The 18,037-nt window shown below is 35.1% G+C and overlaps 1 protein-coding gene across 2 annotated transcripts in view; it reads right to left on the bottom strand.

The window, feature by feature from the left end:
* The window catches only part of STAG2 (STAG2 cohesin complex component), a 130,669-nt gene that overhangs the window by 40,838 nt on the left and 71,794 nt on the right, over nt 1-18,037 (bottom strand). For both annotated transcript variants that reach the window (XM_069464064.1, XM_069464063.1), the window contains exons 6-14: nt 17,111-17,187; nt 14,327-14,531; nt 11,887-12,038; nt 9,999-10,072; nt 8,743-8,866; nt 7,281-7,379; nt 7,105-7,184; nt 3,030-3,137; nt 1,258-1,369 (exon numbers count right to left, since the gene is read on the bottom strand). In XM_069464064.1, the coding sequence (XP_069320165.1) occupies nt 1,258-1,369; nt 3,030-3,137; nt 7,105-7,184; nt 7,281-7,379; nt 8,743-8,866; nt 9,999-10,072; nt 11,887-12,038; nt 14,327-14,531; nt 17,111-17,187 (1,031 nt within the window). The remainder of the gene's footprint in view (nt 1-1,257; nt 1,370-3,029; nt 3,138-7,104; nt 7,185-7,280; nt 7,380-8,742; nt 8,867-9,998; nt 10,073-11,886; nt 12,039-14,326; nt 14,532-17,110; nt 17,188-18,037) is intronic.

An 18,037-nucleotide genomic window follows, 5' to 3' on the forward strand; every position in this document is an offset into this window, starting at 1 on the left:
AAGATCACTTGAGGTCAGGAGTTCGAGACCAGCCTGAGCAAGAGTGAGACTAAGTCTCTACTAAAAATAGAAAAAATTAACTGGGTGTGATAGAGCGTGCCCGTAGTCCCAGCAACTTGGGAGGCTGAGGCAGGAGGATCGTTTGAGCCCAGGAGTTTGAGGTTGCTGTGAGCTAGGCTGACGCCATAGCACTCTAGCCCGGCAACAGAGCAAGACTCTGTCTCAAAAAAAAAAAAAAAAAAAAAAATTAAAATTAAAATTAAATAAATAAAACAATCATCTCAAGGAATGCAGAATAATCATTTTACAGAATTCAACATCCATCCATCATAGAACCTCTCAGCAAAAGAAGTGATATAAGGAAACATCCTCAATCTGATAATAACTATCTACATAACACTGACAGCTAACAATGTAATTAATGTTGAAATGCTGGATGCTTTTCCCATAAGATCAGGAGCAATTCAAAGATATCTACTAAACATTCTACTGGAGGTCTACTGGAAGTCTTAGGAAGTTCAATAAGGCAAGAAAAAAATGGAAAAAATGTTAGAAAGCAAAAGGTAAAATTATCTTTATTTGCAAATAACCTATTATATATTGTAGAAAATCCTAAAGCATCTAATTCAAAAATTGCAGAACAGGAGGTCAATTCAATATTCAAAAACCAATTATATATCTATAGAAACAATTAGAAAATTAAAAGGCCCTAACACTAATTAAATAATACATGATATGAACACCAAAAATAAATTTTGAGCTCTCTCAAAATCTGATTAACAGGTTAGATTTTTTCAACTTGAGACTGATGTAAATACACATCTATAACAATTGAAATAACAGCAGGTAGCAACATCTGAGAACTTACAATGTGCTAGGTCTGTGTTAAAAGTTTTACACAGGTTATCTCCGTGTTAACTGAGAATTTATAACCCATCTTTTTTAAATAGGAAACTGAAGCTAGGAAGATTAAGTAACTAAACCAAAGTTATACAAACTGTAAGCAGAGGAGCCTAATTGATTATCAGGTTTTTCTAATTCCAAAATTCATGTTCTCAGCACTATACGTAAATCCTATTGTTTGAAGATCTTACTAAAAGTAGAAACCGTATTTTAAAGATTTTATAGAATGAGTATATCTCCAATCTATTTAAAATTTACTGTGTTACATGGAAGATAGACGTTAAGATATACCTCATTTTAATCCCTTCTCCAAAATTTTTTGAACGGAAGTATAAAATAAACAATACAACTAACCTCACTTTCTAGAAAGAAAAAAACCAATGTCTTAACAAGGTTGGCATTTGGACCTTGTCTTCCCCTTCTTTTCATCATTCCATCATCCTCTGGATCTCTACGACTGAAGAGCCTATGAACAAAGCAAAAATATTTATTATAAAATAACAAAAAACCCTATTTCCTAATCAAAAAATTAACTGTCTGGGCCGGGCGCGGTGGCTCACGCCTGTAATCCTAGCACTCTGGGAGGCCGAGGCGGGTGGATCGCTCAAGGTCAGGAGTTCGAGACTAGCCTGAGCAAGAGCGAGACCCCGTCTCTACTAAAAATAGAAAGAAATTATATGGACAACTAAAATATATATAGAAAAAAAATTAGCCGGGCATGGTGGCGCATGCCTGTAGTCCCAGCTACTCGGGAGGCTGAGACAGGAGGATCGCTTAAGCCCAGGAGTTTGAGGTTGCTGTGAGCTAGGCTGACGCCACGGCACTCACTCTAGCCAGGGCAACAAAGCGAGACTCTGTCTCAAAAAAAAAAAAAAAATTTAACTGTCTGCATTCCGTATTTAAACATTTAACAAAGGAGTAAAAGGGGACTGGGAAGGTACAATACTGTCCAACATCAAGCAAACAATTGCTATAAACCTTTTTCATTTCATCCTTGATGGTAAGTCTAACTTCTTAAAAACCTTACTGAATTTTACACAACTGTTTCCTTTGATAAAGTAGTGCACTGACTAACCCACACCATTTATGCACAAAAATCTGTGATAGATATTTTTCTTTAAAACTGAATGTATCTTTTCCTTTTATCCTTCTTGCAAAACTATTCCAACTTAGTGTTCTTTTTCTATGGATAGCATGACTATTTCTCCTCATAAACAACAAAAGAGAATTAACACTGGATAGTGATTAACAGAAAACTATAGTGTAAATGTTTTATACCACCTACTCTTTCTAACAAATGTTGTACCCCAAATGGGCATTTTAATAAAATCTTACAAAAATTCAAAGTTTAATCCAAGTGGTTCAAAATGTTCTCTTTGAAAGCCATTACAGAACATTCACTGAATGTTTTCTATGATCAGACATTCACACTGCTATCCATACTACCTGAGATGTTAAACGGCATCATAAAAGTAAAAAGATTGTAGGATTCTTGCAATTCGGATGTCAAACCATATTAAGTACTTGAAGCAGAACCTTCTAATATTTTATTAAAGCAACGGAAAATTAAGTTTAAGACTAAAAATTGTAGCATAGGCAATGTTTAAAAGTTGAGGAAGGTAAAAAGAAGAGTGAACAACTAGGAAGAGGTCAATCTTAATATTATAAGATAGTTATCTTTTTAAACATGTCCATTAAAATACATGGGTACATTTTCTTTTAAAGATCTAACTTAAATAGGGAGGGTGGGAATGGGATGAGGGATAAAAATCTACCTATTGGGTACAACATACACTACTCTGGGAATGGGCACACTAAAAGCCCTGACTTCAGCATTATTCGATTCATCCATGTAACAAAAACACTTGTACCTCCTTAATATTTTGAAAAAAAAAAAAAATTTAAATTTTTAAAAATCTTACTTTATAATAAATCAAAGGATTTGCAGAAGAGAAATCTAAACTTTTAAAGGAAATAGTAAATAAAATGGGAAAGTTTCAATTTGCCCTGTACTATTTTAAAAAATAAGTTTTTATATACATATAGTCTTTAATATCAAGTAGAAGATAATAATTACCGCTATGAAAGTATACTATAGAAGATGAATAGCAGAAATATAGACTTACTTTTTGTAGAGAAATTCTCCAGCTGCTACTGCCACTGGCCGGTGAGCTGAATAAACCAGATGATAGACATTTTCACAATCTTCTGCAGTAAGAACTTCTTCACTACTCCTAAAAAGAAATGAGCAGTAAAAGGTGTTTTTTTTTTTAAGTAATGTCATAATTCTAAATGTATTAAGAGTATAAAAATTCACACTCATACATTTTTTAAAAACTGTAAACTTTCACAAAGTTGTGTTAAAGAATAAATAAAGAAACCAACTTCAAATATTGTCTGCCAGTAAAAGCTTACCCCAACCAAAAGAACTGAGTACTATATTAAGATAAAAGATAAAAAACAGTAGGTAAAATTAACAGTGAATACAGAATGTAAAAAATGAACGTTTAACAGAATAATGTCACATAGATGCCAAAGAGAAAGGAAGACAAAACTAATGCAGAAAGTGGCAGCATGCTAAGAACCTAGAGTTAATAATCACAGATAACACTGCATATATTTCTTAGTAATATTAAGGAACAGAATATAACATTAAAATATACTAATGCCTTTTATCTCACACTGATAAAGAATACTTCATCTATCACGTACTGAATACCACATAAGGCAAAAAAATGGATTTTCCAAATAATTAAAATTTAAGTGACAAAGATCTTTAATTGTAATCATTGGAAAAAATCTTACTAAAATGTAGTGCTCATTTTCCTAATCTTATGCCTGAGAACACTGCATAGATAGTTGAAGAACACAGATCCTTTTTACTTTTTGGCTTCCAGAACTCTGATGTCAAAGAAATGTTACCTCTTTTTCAGAGAAAAAGAAACTACATTGTGAAAATTCAAGTTTCAAAGCACTCTGATTTAAATTACTCTATGTATAATACTTGATTGTTTTGGAAAAACCACTTGTGTCTTTTTATAACCAAAAAAACATTGAATCAAACCAGTTAAAGTAGTGAAAATCTGTGGTAGCTCATTCATTTCAACTTTTTGAGAAGGAACATTCCTAACAGGTTTAATTATTAGGTATATACGTGGCTGAAAAATCAACATAAATGGCTATGTCTATTACTACCTTTAATAAAAATATCTGAAACAACAAGATATTCATAGTATATTATGGAGGAAGGGGGAAGCTACAGAAATATATCCAGAGTACTGTTTCTATTTCAGAATTGTTTCAATATCTTTACATGTGTATGTTTATAATTTTAAATTAATTAAAAATTAAGGAAACTAGCAATAGTTAATAGACTGCTCAAAAAGCCCCTACATAAGTGTATTCTCCAAAAATGTCAATATATCCGGAACTGCCTTCTTTTTAATTACTGCAATGTAGTCTATTTCATATAAATGGGGATAATAACCACCACCATGTTACTGGGCTGCTATATTAAATGAGATAATCCACATAAAGTGCTTATATTAGGTATTATCTTATATACTAATTTAATTCTTCATCTATTGACAAACATCTCAGTTGTTTTCAAAATTTTGCTATTATAGGCTGGGAGTGGTGGTTCATGGCTATAATCCTAGCATTTTGGGAGGTCAAGGCAGGAGGATCACTTGAGGCCCGGAGTTCAAAACCAGCCTGGGCAACATAGCCAGACCCTTTCTCTACAAAAAAATACAAATATCAGCCAGGCATGTTGGCACGTGCCTGTAGTCCCAGCTACTTAGGAGGCTTAGGGAAGAAGATCACTTGAGCGCAAGCAGTTGAGGTTGCAGTGAGCTATGATGACACCACTGCACTCTAGCCCAGGCAACAGAGTGAGACGTTGTCTCAAAAATAAAATTAAAAAAAAAAATTAAAAAATAAAAACAAAAAGGCCGGGCATGGTGGCTCATGCCTGTAATCCTAGCACTCTGGGAGGCCAAGGCGGGAGGATCGCTCAAGGTCAGGAGTTCGAGACCAGCCTGAGCAAGAGTGAGACCTGTCTCTACGAAAAATAGAAAGAAATTATATGGACAACTAAAAATATATACAGAAAAAATTAGCTGGGCATGGTGGCGCATGCCTGTAGTCCCAGCTACTCGGGAGGCTGAGGCAGGAGGATCGCTTGAGCCCAGGAGTTTGAGGTTGCTGTGAGCTAGGCTGACGCCACAGCACTTTAGCCCGGGCAACAGAGTGAGACTCTATCTCAAAAAACAAAAATAAAATAAAATAAAAAATAAATAAATAAATCCTTACATACCACCTAAGTGATTAGAATTGAGACAGCACTTAATAAATATTTATTTTAAAAAGCAGAAAACAAGTGTTGGTGAGGATGTAGAGAATTGTAACTCTTGTACATTGCTGGTGGGAATGTAAAATGGCACAACTGCTGTGGAAAACAATATGGCAGTTCCTCAAAAAAATTAAACAGGATACCATATGATCCAGCAATTACACCTCTGGGTATACACAAAATAATTGAAAGCAGGGACTTGAACACATACTTGCACACCCATGTGCATAGCAGTGTTATTCACAATTGTCAAAAGGTAGAATGAGCCCAAGCTCATTTAGGGATTAATGAAGAAACAGGCCGAGCGTGGTGGCTCACGCCTGTAATCCTAGCACTCTGGGAGGCCGAGGTGGGCGGATCGTTTGAGCTCAGGAGTTCGAGACCAGCCTGAGCAAGAGCGAGACCCCCATCTCTACTAAAAATAGAAAGAAATTATATGGACAGCTAAAAATACATATAGAAAAAATTAGCCAGGCATGGCGGCACATGCCTGTAGTCCCAGCTACTCGGGAGGCTGAGACAGGAGGATCCCTTGAGCTCAGGAGTTTGAAGTTGCTGTGAGCTAGGCTGATGCCATGGCACTCACTCTAGCCTGGGCAACAGAGTGAGACTCTGTCTCAAAAAAAAAAAAAAAAAAAAGAAACAAAATGTGGTATACACATACAATGAAACATTATTCAGTCATAAAAGGAGCAAAATTCAGATACATGCACTATAATATTGATGAACCTCGAAGACATGCTGAGCGAAATAAGCCAGACACAAATGGACAAGTATTTTATGATTTCATTTATATGAAATAGGCAAATTCATAGAGCCAGAATAGAACCAGTGGTTACCAGGGTCTGGGGGAAGAAGTAGTGGGGAGTTAATGTTTAATAGGTACAGAGTTCTGGAGATGGATAGCACTGGCAGTTGCACAATAATGCGAATACACAGAATGCCACTAAACCATTTATACACACACACACACACTCAAAAACAGTTACAGTGGTTTTAAATTTTATGTTATACATATTTTACCACAAATTTTTTTAAAAAGGAAAAATATGAATAACATCATTTCTAGATATTAGCATATTAGATATTAGCATAGTTGAATATGTCTTAAATTCAGATTCTTTACAGGTACTAAGAGAAACATAGCATAGAAGTGTTAGTAAATGCTCATACTCTAAATGTGCGATAAAATATAATAAGCACATTTTTCATTTTAAGAGCATCAAAAACAGTAAAATAGGAAAGAAACTGGCCAAGAGAATGGGAACACATGAATTCCTAGTTCAGTTAGAATTTCACAGGTTCTATGGTTCCTTCTTCCTATGTTTTCTCAACTTTACATGAGGAAACTTCTAGCTGTATAACCACAGGATTTAGGCTATTAAAATTTAGACCTAGGCCGGGCGTGGTGGCTCACGCCTGTAATCCTAGCACTCTGGGAGGCCGAGGCGGGTGGATCGCTCAAGGTCAGGAGTTCGAGACCAGCCTGAGCAAGAGCGAGACCCCGTCTCTACTAAAAATAGAAAGAAATTATATGGACAACTAAAAATATATATAGAAAAAATGAGCCGGGCATGGTGGCACATGCCTGTAGTCCCAGCTACTTGGGAGGCTGAGGCAGAAGGATTGCTTGAGCCCAGGAGTTTGAGGTTGCTGTGAGCTAGGCTGACGCCATGGCACTCACTCTAGCCCGGGCAACAGAGCAAGACTCTGTCTCAAAAAAAATAAATAAAATAAAAAAAAATAAAAAAATAAAATTTAGACCTAGATGATTTTGAAGCAAGTGCTCTAATCTATTATTTAGATATCTGCACATTAGTCCAGATATGCAACAAATACATACTTACTGTAAAACAAGAGTGAGTAATTTTATTGCTTGTACTGCAACATCATATTCTTTGTCAAGGGTCATAGACACAATTCTATCCTAAGGACAAAAAAATTAAAATATTTTTTAAAAGGAAAGAAGAGAAAAATATTTTCAAATTACAGGTAATTTTTAAATACTTAAATTAATACTAACCTTGAACCGACTGGTAAAAAGCTCCAGTTTGGAATTCAGCTCTTTGTTATAATAAAGCCCTTGTAGAGCAGTAAGACATTTGAGTCTTACTTCACCTTGCTAAAAAAAAAACAAAAGGAGAAAATGCATTAAAACTATGTATTTTCAACCTGAATATGTATACAGTATTTTCTACTTTAAAGTTTTAAACATGTTTTATACAACAGCAATTCTTCAGAAACTGTTATCATTGCTAATGCAAAAATAGAAACCAGTACATACACTTAAGACTAAATACCTATGGGGTTACTATTTCTGTAGGGCAAATGATAGTTTTTTGAAAATTTGTTTAGAGCAAAACTATTGTGAAAGACAATAGAAGCATATTTCACAGTAAATTTTCCTTTACAGAAAGTAATGTTTGGAAGGAATATATATAAGGAACTTCTTCAAGGCTGGTAAAGAGGTAGCCTAAGAGAACAGTAGTTTAATGAAAAAAATAAAAAGTCAGAGACCAAATTGTAAGGTATAATCTGGCTAAGATACATGAATTTCAAAGAGAGGACCAAAATCCAAGAATTTGAAAAAATATATAGCACTCAGCTAACAACAGATTAAGGGGTCTTCTCAGTGCTCTGAGAAATGCTTTATTATTACCACTTACATGATCCTAGCATTTCAGCACAAAAATCAATTCACAATTAAGGTTCAATCAGTAACCCGGGTTTTAAAAATCTAGGGAACTTATAGCAGCACAATTCACAATCGCAAAGATGTGGAAACAACCCAAATGCCCATCAATACATGATTGGATTAGTAAGCTGTGGTATATGTATGCCATGGAATATTACTCAGCTATAAGGAATAATGAAGATACGACATCTCTATGGTTCTCCTGGAGAGAGTTGGAACCCATTATATTAAGTGAAGTATCCCAAGAATGGGAAAACAAGCATCACATGTACTCACCAGAAAATTGGTTTCCCTGAACATCACCTAAATACACATCTAGGAACGACACCAATCGGATATCAGACTGAGGTGGGGGGTGGGGGAGGGGATAGGGGTATGCCTACACAATGAGTGCATTGCACACCGTTTGGGGAATGGTAACACTTGAAGGTGCTGACTCGGGAAGGGGGGGGTGGGGGGGGAGGGACATATACCTACATGATGGGTGCAATGCGCACTACCTGGGGAACGGACACGCCTGGAGCTCTGACTTGGGGGGAAAGGCGGCACATGGGCAACGTATGTAACCTGCAATTCTGTATCCCCCCATAACAATAAGATGAAATAAAAAAAAAATCTAGGGAACTTTATGTGATCGAGACCAAGTTTTCATAGAGCAGATACAAAAGAATAGAGAAAGGCTTATCAGTAATGTGGCCCCAGGTATACATATAGGCAGATAACTCATGAGTGAGAGCTGCAGATAGCCATGCCTTGTATAGACAGAAGCAATCTGTAGGGCACATCTTACCTTATCATGCATAGTCCAACCAACGTATTTTAAATAACTGTCATTAAGAAAAGCATCACTATACATTTTCATCCAAATGCCAATCTCTTCAATGCATATAGCTCGGATTTCAGCTATTGCATCGCTAAATAAAAGAAGAAAAATTATGCATAATTAGTGCCACCATACCCAGGTCTTACCACTTATTTAAGAGATGCCAAGGACTTCATACCTACTATAAATATAACAGTATCTCAAGTATAACTGGGGATTAAAAAGTAGAACTGAAACATGGCCCCAAATGCCAAAAGCTTACAGTCTAGGTGGCAAAGCATAATCACCAACACATACATATTTAAAATTAAGAAAAACTGCAAACAAAATCTCATCCCCACCTTTTACACCATACCACATCCCAGCCTTTGCTCATACTTGCTGGGTATGGTGTGTTCAGAACACAGCAGGCACACTAGTCTGGCTAGAGCATAATTTTCCAGGTGAGAATTACTTACACATAACATTGAGGCCAAGCTCAACTGGGATTTGAATGTCAGACTAAATGATTTTAAATTCATCCTGTAGGTACTGGTAGGTCATTGAAGGCAGAAGAATAACACAATAAAAGGATGTTTTAGGAAAACTGCAATAATCTCTAGGCGTAAGAATGATGGGGTAATAGACTAAGGTAATGGTGACAATAGAAATGAAAATGTAAGAATGGACATGGGGACATTACAAAGCAAGCATTAACCTGATTCAATACTGCCAAGCTGAAGAAATGTGAGAGAAGCTGAATAAAAATACTACCAACATTTAAGAATACGTTACAGCAGAAATTGTGTAAGATTACCTATTTCGTTCCTTTGTTCATTCAAAATAGCAAAAGAAAATATCTCACTTTAACCTATCCAAACTTTCCCACTGATATTCAAGTGGAAGAGAGGAGAGTCAGGAGTCATCACATAAAGTCTCTACTAATACAGTACATCCAAAAGCAATTAAGTATTTTATACCCTGACTCCTAATAATTGCAGTAACTTCCTCTGGCTGGGCAGCTACAAGTCAATAACACCATTACTCGATTTTTCAGATGGGAAACATCAAATTCAGAGGAGTTAAATGACTTGATCAGAGTGACTCAGTGGCTGAGCTTATATTCTAACATTGATCTACTATACCATTCTTTCCACTAATTTATACAGCATAAACCAATAAACATCCAAACTTGCAGATTAAAATTACATAGTGCTACTTATGAAAAAATCATCCTGACTTACCGGTATCTATGTACAAACACTCCTTTAAATATTGCATTCATCATATTCTCTATTTCATCTTGATTTTCCTGAAGCTGTAAAGAACACACCATTTCTTTTCAATTTTAAAGGAAGACAACCAAAAGAACTTTGAAAAGTTGTTACAAGCACAAAAAAATGCAAGATTCTCCATTATTTTGGTGGTCACATCTAATTTTTAATTCTACTAAACAACAATAACCACTTAGAAAAATTAACAGTTATACATCAGGTAGCTAAAGTTTCTTGGTACCTGAAATAAAATTTGACTTGGGTTTTAATATTTAGCTGGTAGATTTATTCTTTTCTAATGCTTACAAAATTCCATTGTATAAAGGAACTGTAAAGAAATTTGTTATGTAATTTATTATTAATACTACAGATCGTTTGTTATATAACATATTTCTTCGTATCATAAAAGCTTAACAATTTCTCATTATCTTGATATTGAAAATATCAAGTCTGATATTGAGTCTGAAAAAGAGTCATGTTAACTAGTGCCTGGTCAAAGAACAAAAGGAATTAGAATAAAATGACCAGGTAAAAAAATTGTCTCCTTGCTAAACTCTTTTGAGGGAAGAAAGATTGACCTGAAATAATCAAGTAAACATATCAAATATTGGATAACTAGTATAATCACATAAATTTTCAATTCAGAGCTTGGGAATTAAGATTCTTTTACAATCTAAGGATAAATTAGCTTTTAGATCATATTCTGTGCTTTTGTAAAATGTATTTTTTTCTTTGCATGAATATAATGTATTTCCAAATAAGGCTAACAAAGGCACGCACTTCTTATATACATCAGCACAGTCAAAGGTGCAGGATGCCTTTCAACGTGTTTAAAAACATAACCCTAACCTAGTAGTATATTTGTACAGGAATTTTAATCTCAAAGCCCTTATCTTTATCTACTCATTCTATGTTCACAATCCTAAACCTGTGTCCAAGAATTAGGCCATAATTTCAAGGACTAAGACATGCTTTATACTCACAAAATAAGTCAAACAATGAAATTTATTAAGTTAAGGAGCAAAAGTATACATTTATAATTTCAAATTATATAAAAAAGACGAGGAATTTAGGCATCAGGGAAATGAGCAGTATTTTTCTAGAATCAGAGTATTTTTTTTACAAGTTATCAATGATTTCAGAAGTAACCAATTTAAAATTACAGCTACTCCCTCCCCCCCAAAAAAATTCAAGGTCAGTTTATGGATTACCATGACAAGTATTGAACTCAACTGCATTACTAATATTTTTGAGACTTCAGACTTTGTCTACTAGAAATGAAAAGAAGTATCTCCATTGTGAGATAGCAAAATATTTTATCACCAATGAAGAAAAAATTTAAATTACAAACACCACATAAGTGGATTTTATTTACTATTATTTAGCATAAGGCTGACAAGAAAATACCTTCCTCATTCACAGCTAAATTTGGTGGGCAGTCATTAATGTTAATCTACAAAAAAAACTGATTTAGATGCCAATAAATCATTCAGAAGCTATTTTTCAAAATGATTTCACATTATTGCAACACCTCATTTCATCCTAACAACAAGGTGTGGGGAGTTTTTCCACAATAAAGATGAATAATATGAAGGTTTACAACAACTTTTCAGACTGATCCAGGTCTCCTTACTTAAAGCCCAGTACTCTTAATACTAGTCCGTGCAGATAGAAAAGACGCACAAGGTAATGTTAGCATGGTTATTCAACAAAACTTTAAGTTAGACACATAACCTGAAATATGTTAAACTTAAATCTTTCAAAAAACTACTTGAGGTACTAACAAAGTTATATCATAACTAATGGTAACCAAGTTGCTCACACATTAATAGCCTAAATGTTCAATATAAAAGTATACCTCTTTCCGCTTTTGTAGCAGGAGTTCTAGCCTCTCATTGGCTCGTTTTCCAATCATTTTATTCCGTTCTGCCTCATATTGCCTTTGTGTATTATCCATATTAATGCTAAGATTTAGTGCCACATTCACCAAAGCTGTCATCAACTTCATAGCTATTTTTAAAAGGATAAAATGTTGAAATTAGTCTAACAGATGCAAAAATTTACAATTTAATATCAAATTAAGCAGAGGTGAGCTGCTCTGCTTCTAATAGAAAAGACAAATACAGCTGCTTGCTACAAATGACAACAGTGATAAAACAACAGCTAATGTGTATTGAATACTTACTATATGTCAGTCAGTTACCTATGTTAAGTACTTCCATGGATTATCTCCTAATCCTCACAATTGCATTCAAAGTTAAGAATTATCCCCATTTCATTCACGAGGATATTGAAGCTTGGGGAGATTAAAAAATTTGCTTCAGATGACAGTTTGTATAAGTAGTTAAACCCAGACTCGAAACAAGGTAATCTGACTCCAAACTTTGCTTAAATCCATTTTATAATATGTCCCTTAAATGATCTTTTTCATTGATCAGGATTCAACTTCTGAGTAAATTTTAGTTCATACGGAAGTCATTTAGCTCTCTCAGCAATTAAAGGGAACTTGACTGCTTTATATCAAATTACACTGTATAAAAATGTTAAAGAGTTTTATCAGTATTTGTGTTCCTTTAATTTTACTCTGTTACATATCATAAGGACAATGATGAGATTACGAAGAACAGATCTACCTACATGGAAAGTCAGAAGTACAAAGAGTAAAATGTCACTCATTTAAGTGCCTTTTCATAAAACTTCTCCAGATCCTACCTCCTGTTACTGAACTCTTAAGCCTGGGACAAGAATCTTATTGCCTGGGATTTAAAATTTATTAATTGAAAGATCTGATCACTTTATGTTTTCTTTAACTTGCTCCAGACCATTTTGCAGACTTGGTGCATTGCATGATACAACAAGCGACAAAACTATATCTTGGCCGGGCGCGGTGGCTCACGCCTGTAATCCTAGCACTCTGGGAGGCCGAGGTGGGCGGATCGTTTGAGCTCAGGAGTTCGAGACCAGCCTGAGCAAGAGCGAGACCCCATCTCTACTAAAAATAGAAAGAAATTATATGGACAGCTAAAAATATATATATAGAAAAAATTAGCCGGGCATGGTGGTGCATGCCTGTAGTCCCAGCTACTCGGGAGGCTGAGACAGGAGGATCGCTTGAGCTCAGGAGTTTGAGGTTGCTGTGAGCTAGGCTAACGCCACGGCACTCACTCTAGCCTGGGCAACAGAGTGAGACTCTGTCTCAAAAAAAAAAAAAAAAAAACTATATCTTAATTTGTGGCTATTGGTTCTCTTAAAGAGAGACTTCACAGTGTTCTGCTCTGTGCCATTTCATACCCTGAGCAAACCAGCTGGTCACTCTGATCTAAAATAAATTTATTCACCTTGTACCATAAAACTTGTTTTAATTTACTTTTAGTCATCAAATTCTTTACACTGAATACCATATTAAGTACACAAAGCAAGATCACATTCACACTTTGTGATTCAAAATCTGAAAGCAAAAATGGTGAAACTATGAGAAAACATCTACATTTTATTTTTAATAATGGAAGACTTAGAAGTACATCTTTAATCATAGTTTTAATTCTGTGAGAAAATATTCTAAAGAAAAAAATCCCCACAGTTAGAGAATGAAAAATTTTTGTTTTAGAAATCAAAATATCATTGAGGCTTAGAAGACTGTAATAACAAAGCCCATTTAATTTATTCAAATTCAAATCAAAAAGCCCATATTCAATAATAGTGTATCAGCAACTTTACCTTTAGCACAACAGATTTAGGTGTAAAAATATAACTTGTTTCACTAAAATGTAAAGATCAAAGAATTTGCCCTGGCTAAAGTTACCCAAAGACACAAGAAAAATCAACCTTTTGTTGTATGATTAAAAGAATGAGCACTATCCAATAGGGGCCATCCTACCGGGGGGGGCTATGCATACCAGAGACAAACTATAGGGTCATCGGATTACATATCCAAAATGACTGTGACAGTTTCCCCAAATGTGCTGTCAATATCTTCCCCTGATAACATATCTTCCAAGAACCCAACACATACCTATTGTCCAATTTTCTCTTATTGTGTCATGGTATTCAAATACGTTTACCACAAGGAAATCACCATATACTAGCTATGGTATACCTTCAAAGAATCAAGACTAAAAATATCATCCAATTTCCAGTAATTCACAGGAGGGTTGGGGGTATGCAAACTGTCCTGATGGCAGTCACTTTATAAGTAAGATTAATTAACTTGCGTCACTATTATTTTCTTTCTCTTTTAATGAGAACCTTTTTCATCTCTAACCTAAGGCAATACGCAGAAAATATTTCTAAATACTGACCTGCCAGGGTGCTTGTATGTCGAAATGCTCTGACTTGTGAGTCAGACAATCCTGTAAGAAGTGAAATGACTGTATCCATCATGTATTCATCATATATGATGCTATATTGACATTGTCGTACTAATACGCCAATGAATTCACAAAAACTGGATTTGAACTTCTTCCACTGAGGACCAGCCATGGTAAGTGGATAATCTCCACTATCCTAAAACAAAAATTTAAAACAGCAATTTTATTCAAAATGCATGACTTACAATTTCACTGTTTTAGAAATATCCTAGGCAAAAGCACGGAAAGACTCCTTTACTTCACCTTTCTTTTAGACAAAGGTAGGGGTACCTCTGAAAACTTGCGTTTTTTTATTTAAGACCAAAATAGATATGGTGAATTCATTTTAACCAATGAAAATACATACCAATTACTCAGAGGTTAAGAATTGAAAAAGCATCCCTCATCAAAGGAAAACATTCTTCTGATAATCACAGATACATTAATTAAACTCCTTTAAAACAAAAGCAGGCCGGGCACAGTAGCTCACACCTATAATCCTAGCACTCTGGGAGGCCAAGGTGGGTGGATCGCTCGAGGTCCGGAGTTCGAGACTAGCCTGAGCAAGAGAGAGACCGTCTCTACTAAAAATAGAAAGAAATTATCTGGCCAACTAAAATATATATAGAAAAAATTAGCCGGGCATGGTGGCACATGCCTGTATTCCCAGCTACTCGGGAGGCTGAGGCAGTATGATCGCTTGAGCCCAGGAGTTTGAGGTTGCTGTGAGCTAGGCTGACGCCACGGCACTCACTCTAGCCGAGGCAACAAAGCGAGACTCTGTCTCAAAAAAAAAAAAAACCACAAAACCAAACCAAAATTGTATTTTTAAATGGATTCGAAATGATAAAATCATACTCTCAGCTAATCTAATGATGTATGATCTATAAATCAACAAAAGATTACAATGTATGTTTTCATTAGCTTCACGACATCAAATAGTCAACAGATATAAACAAGCAGATAATTTTTTAAAGAAATAGAAATGTAGGCCGGGCGCGGTGGCTCACAACTATAATCCTAGCACTCTGGGAGGCCGAGGCGGGTGGATCGCTCAAGGTCAGGAGTTCGAGACCAGCCTGAGCAAGAGCGAGACCCCGTCTCTACTAAAAATAGAAAGAAATTATACGGACAACTAAAAATATATATAGAAAAATTAGCCGGGCATAGTGGCGCATGCCTGTAGTCCCAGCTACTAGGGAGGCTGAGGCAGTAGGATCGCTTAAGCCGAGGAGTCTGAGGTTGCTGTGAGCTAAGCTGATGCCACAGCACTCACTCTAGCCTGGGCAACAAAGTGAGACTCTGTCTCAAAAAAAAAAAAAAAGAAAAAAAAAAGAAATAGAAATGTAGCTAGTATAGCCTTGAAAGAACTGGTACTCAGGTTTTCCCTTATACAATGACAGAGCATTCTCCAGTCTCGGGCTAAATTGAGATTCTCCACAAATCATTAAAAACAAGTCCTTCAAAATAAAAGCAGAGACCAACACCATACAGAAGTCATTTTATCAGTACAATTTAGTAAGTTTTAACAATTAACTGTTGCCATTAGAGCATCTGTTTTCATCTTAAATCATTCCATATAAGTTGAACTGTGTCTCTTCTGAGAATAGGGTCCTAATACTCCACAAAAAGGTTTTCTTTGTATTTTCTCATTAGCTCATTTAGTGACTATATTGAAATATATCATCTTAATTGTTGTTAGGAAGTTGGTTTGCTGGCATTTCAAATCATATTTCAGGATGATTATCTCAAATAGTTGTTTCTTTTTAGTAAAAAGGTTCTCAATAAAACATTTAATATTAAAAGGTTAAAATATCATTACTCATAATTACCTCTCAACTACTTGGGGACTGATTAATAGCACTTAGTGATCATCAAAGTCATTTTAACAACTCATCTATCTTTTAGAACGATAGCTAAAAGTGCCTTCAGAGTAAGCAAGAAAAAAATGACCAAATAAAACTCAAATAAGACAAGGTTTTCTACTTGAAAATTCATAGTGAAAAGTTTTAGAAGAGTAAAACTACTGGTGCTGGAATACACCTGTGAACCAACCAAACAAAAATCCCTTCCTCCAAGGAGCATACCTTCTAGCAAATCTACACATGTTTTTATTGGTAACAAAACTTCAAAGAGATCACTGTGATAAAGTATCAACTGAGTACAGCCCTAGGGAAGTAAGGGGAGGGGAGGAGAAATCAACTCAGTCTAAATTACTACTCAATACTTTTTGTTCTTATTACTCATAGTTAAAACATAAAGGAGGTTTTTTTTTTCTGGACATAAAGGAGGTTTTAAATAATAAAATAGTTTATATATTCCTTTGCCTAAGCTACCTGGTTTCCCAAATACTGTGCAAATCTTCCTTTTACAACATTCTAGGATGTTATGTTCTATTATATTCTTCCTTAAAATTTTAATTTTTGACAATAATAATAGCTACCATTTAATAAGTTCTTGCTATGTTCCAGGAATTGTAAAATGCTGAGCAATTTTCAAACATTATTCAATTCAATCTTCATAACAGCCATATGAGAAAAGTATTACTATCCCATTTTACATATGATCAATCTGATACTAAGACAACTTGCCCAAGGTCACACAGCCATCATTTGATTAAACCTAATATGCTAAAGCTCTTATCTTCAGCACTAATACTTAGAATTCAAGAATACTTTAGAGAGTAAGTCAAAATAAACATGCATAAAATTATGAAAATACAGAGTAATAATTTACCTCATCAAATTCTTCAGTCATTTTTCGAATTATCTCAGAGTTCTGCATATGTCTAAACATTTCTGCTGTGACAACTCCTGAAATTTGTAAGTGTCAGAAGTTAATACATGGTGTGATGAAAAAAATAAAGAGAACTTCTAAGTCACTCTCTAACACTAAGAAGTCTACAGTCACACAATAAAGGCATACTTCTTCATCCTATGATCTTTACCATGATACTCAAATCTATAAAGCACAAACAAATGCTACTCTTGACATGCACAAGAAAACAGCCCCACTCTTCGAACAGCTATCTTTCTTCCTAGCAAAATTAATTTTAGTCATTTCTACCTGACTTGCATTACTCATGCTGTATTTGTACTGGAGCTTTGCCCTATTGACATAAAATATGTGTCATCAAGGGTGATACAGCATCCAGGGTAACATTTGAAACTTTGAGGGTGAACCTGAAGATAGAGAAAAGAGTAACAGTTCACTTTAGCCAGGCTTCTTTATTAAGCACTGTTGTGTGTAAGGCAACTATATCCTAATATCCTCTAAAAGGGCAGTTACTTGCAATTCCCACCCCTCTTGAAGCCTGTAATCTAGCTGGAAGTTAAAAATAATAATAAAAACAGAAAGAAAGCAGGTAGGAGGGGGAGGAGGGGATGGGCAAATTCACACATAATGGACACAATGCATACTATCTGGGGGATGGGCATACTTTTAACTTTGACTCAAATGGTACAAAAGCAATTTATGTAACCAAAACGTTTGTATCCCCATAATATTCTGAAATTAAAAAAAAACAGAAAGAAAAAGAAATAAAGTATTAAAGATAGTACATAATAAATGCCCTGATGAGTGACAATGCCAAGAAATACCATAGTTCAGACTGCCCCCCTAAAAAAACCCCACACATGTGAGGGAATCAAGAACTATTTCAAA

This window comes from Eulemur rufifrons, chromosome 30, assembly GCF_041146395.1.
Source record: "Eulemur rufifrons isolate Redbay chromosome 30, OSU_ERuf_1, whole genome shotgun sequence".
In the NCBI taxonomy this organism is placed as follows: Eukaryota; Metazoa; Chordata; class Mammalia; order Primates; family Lemuridae; genus Eulemur; species Eulemur rufifrons.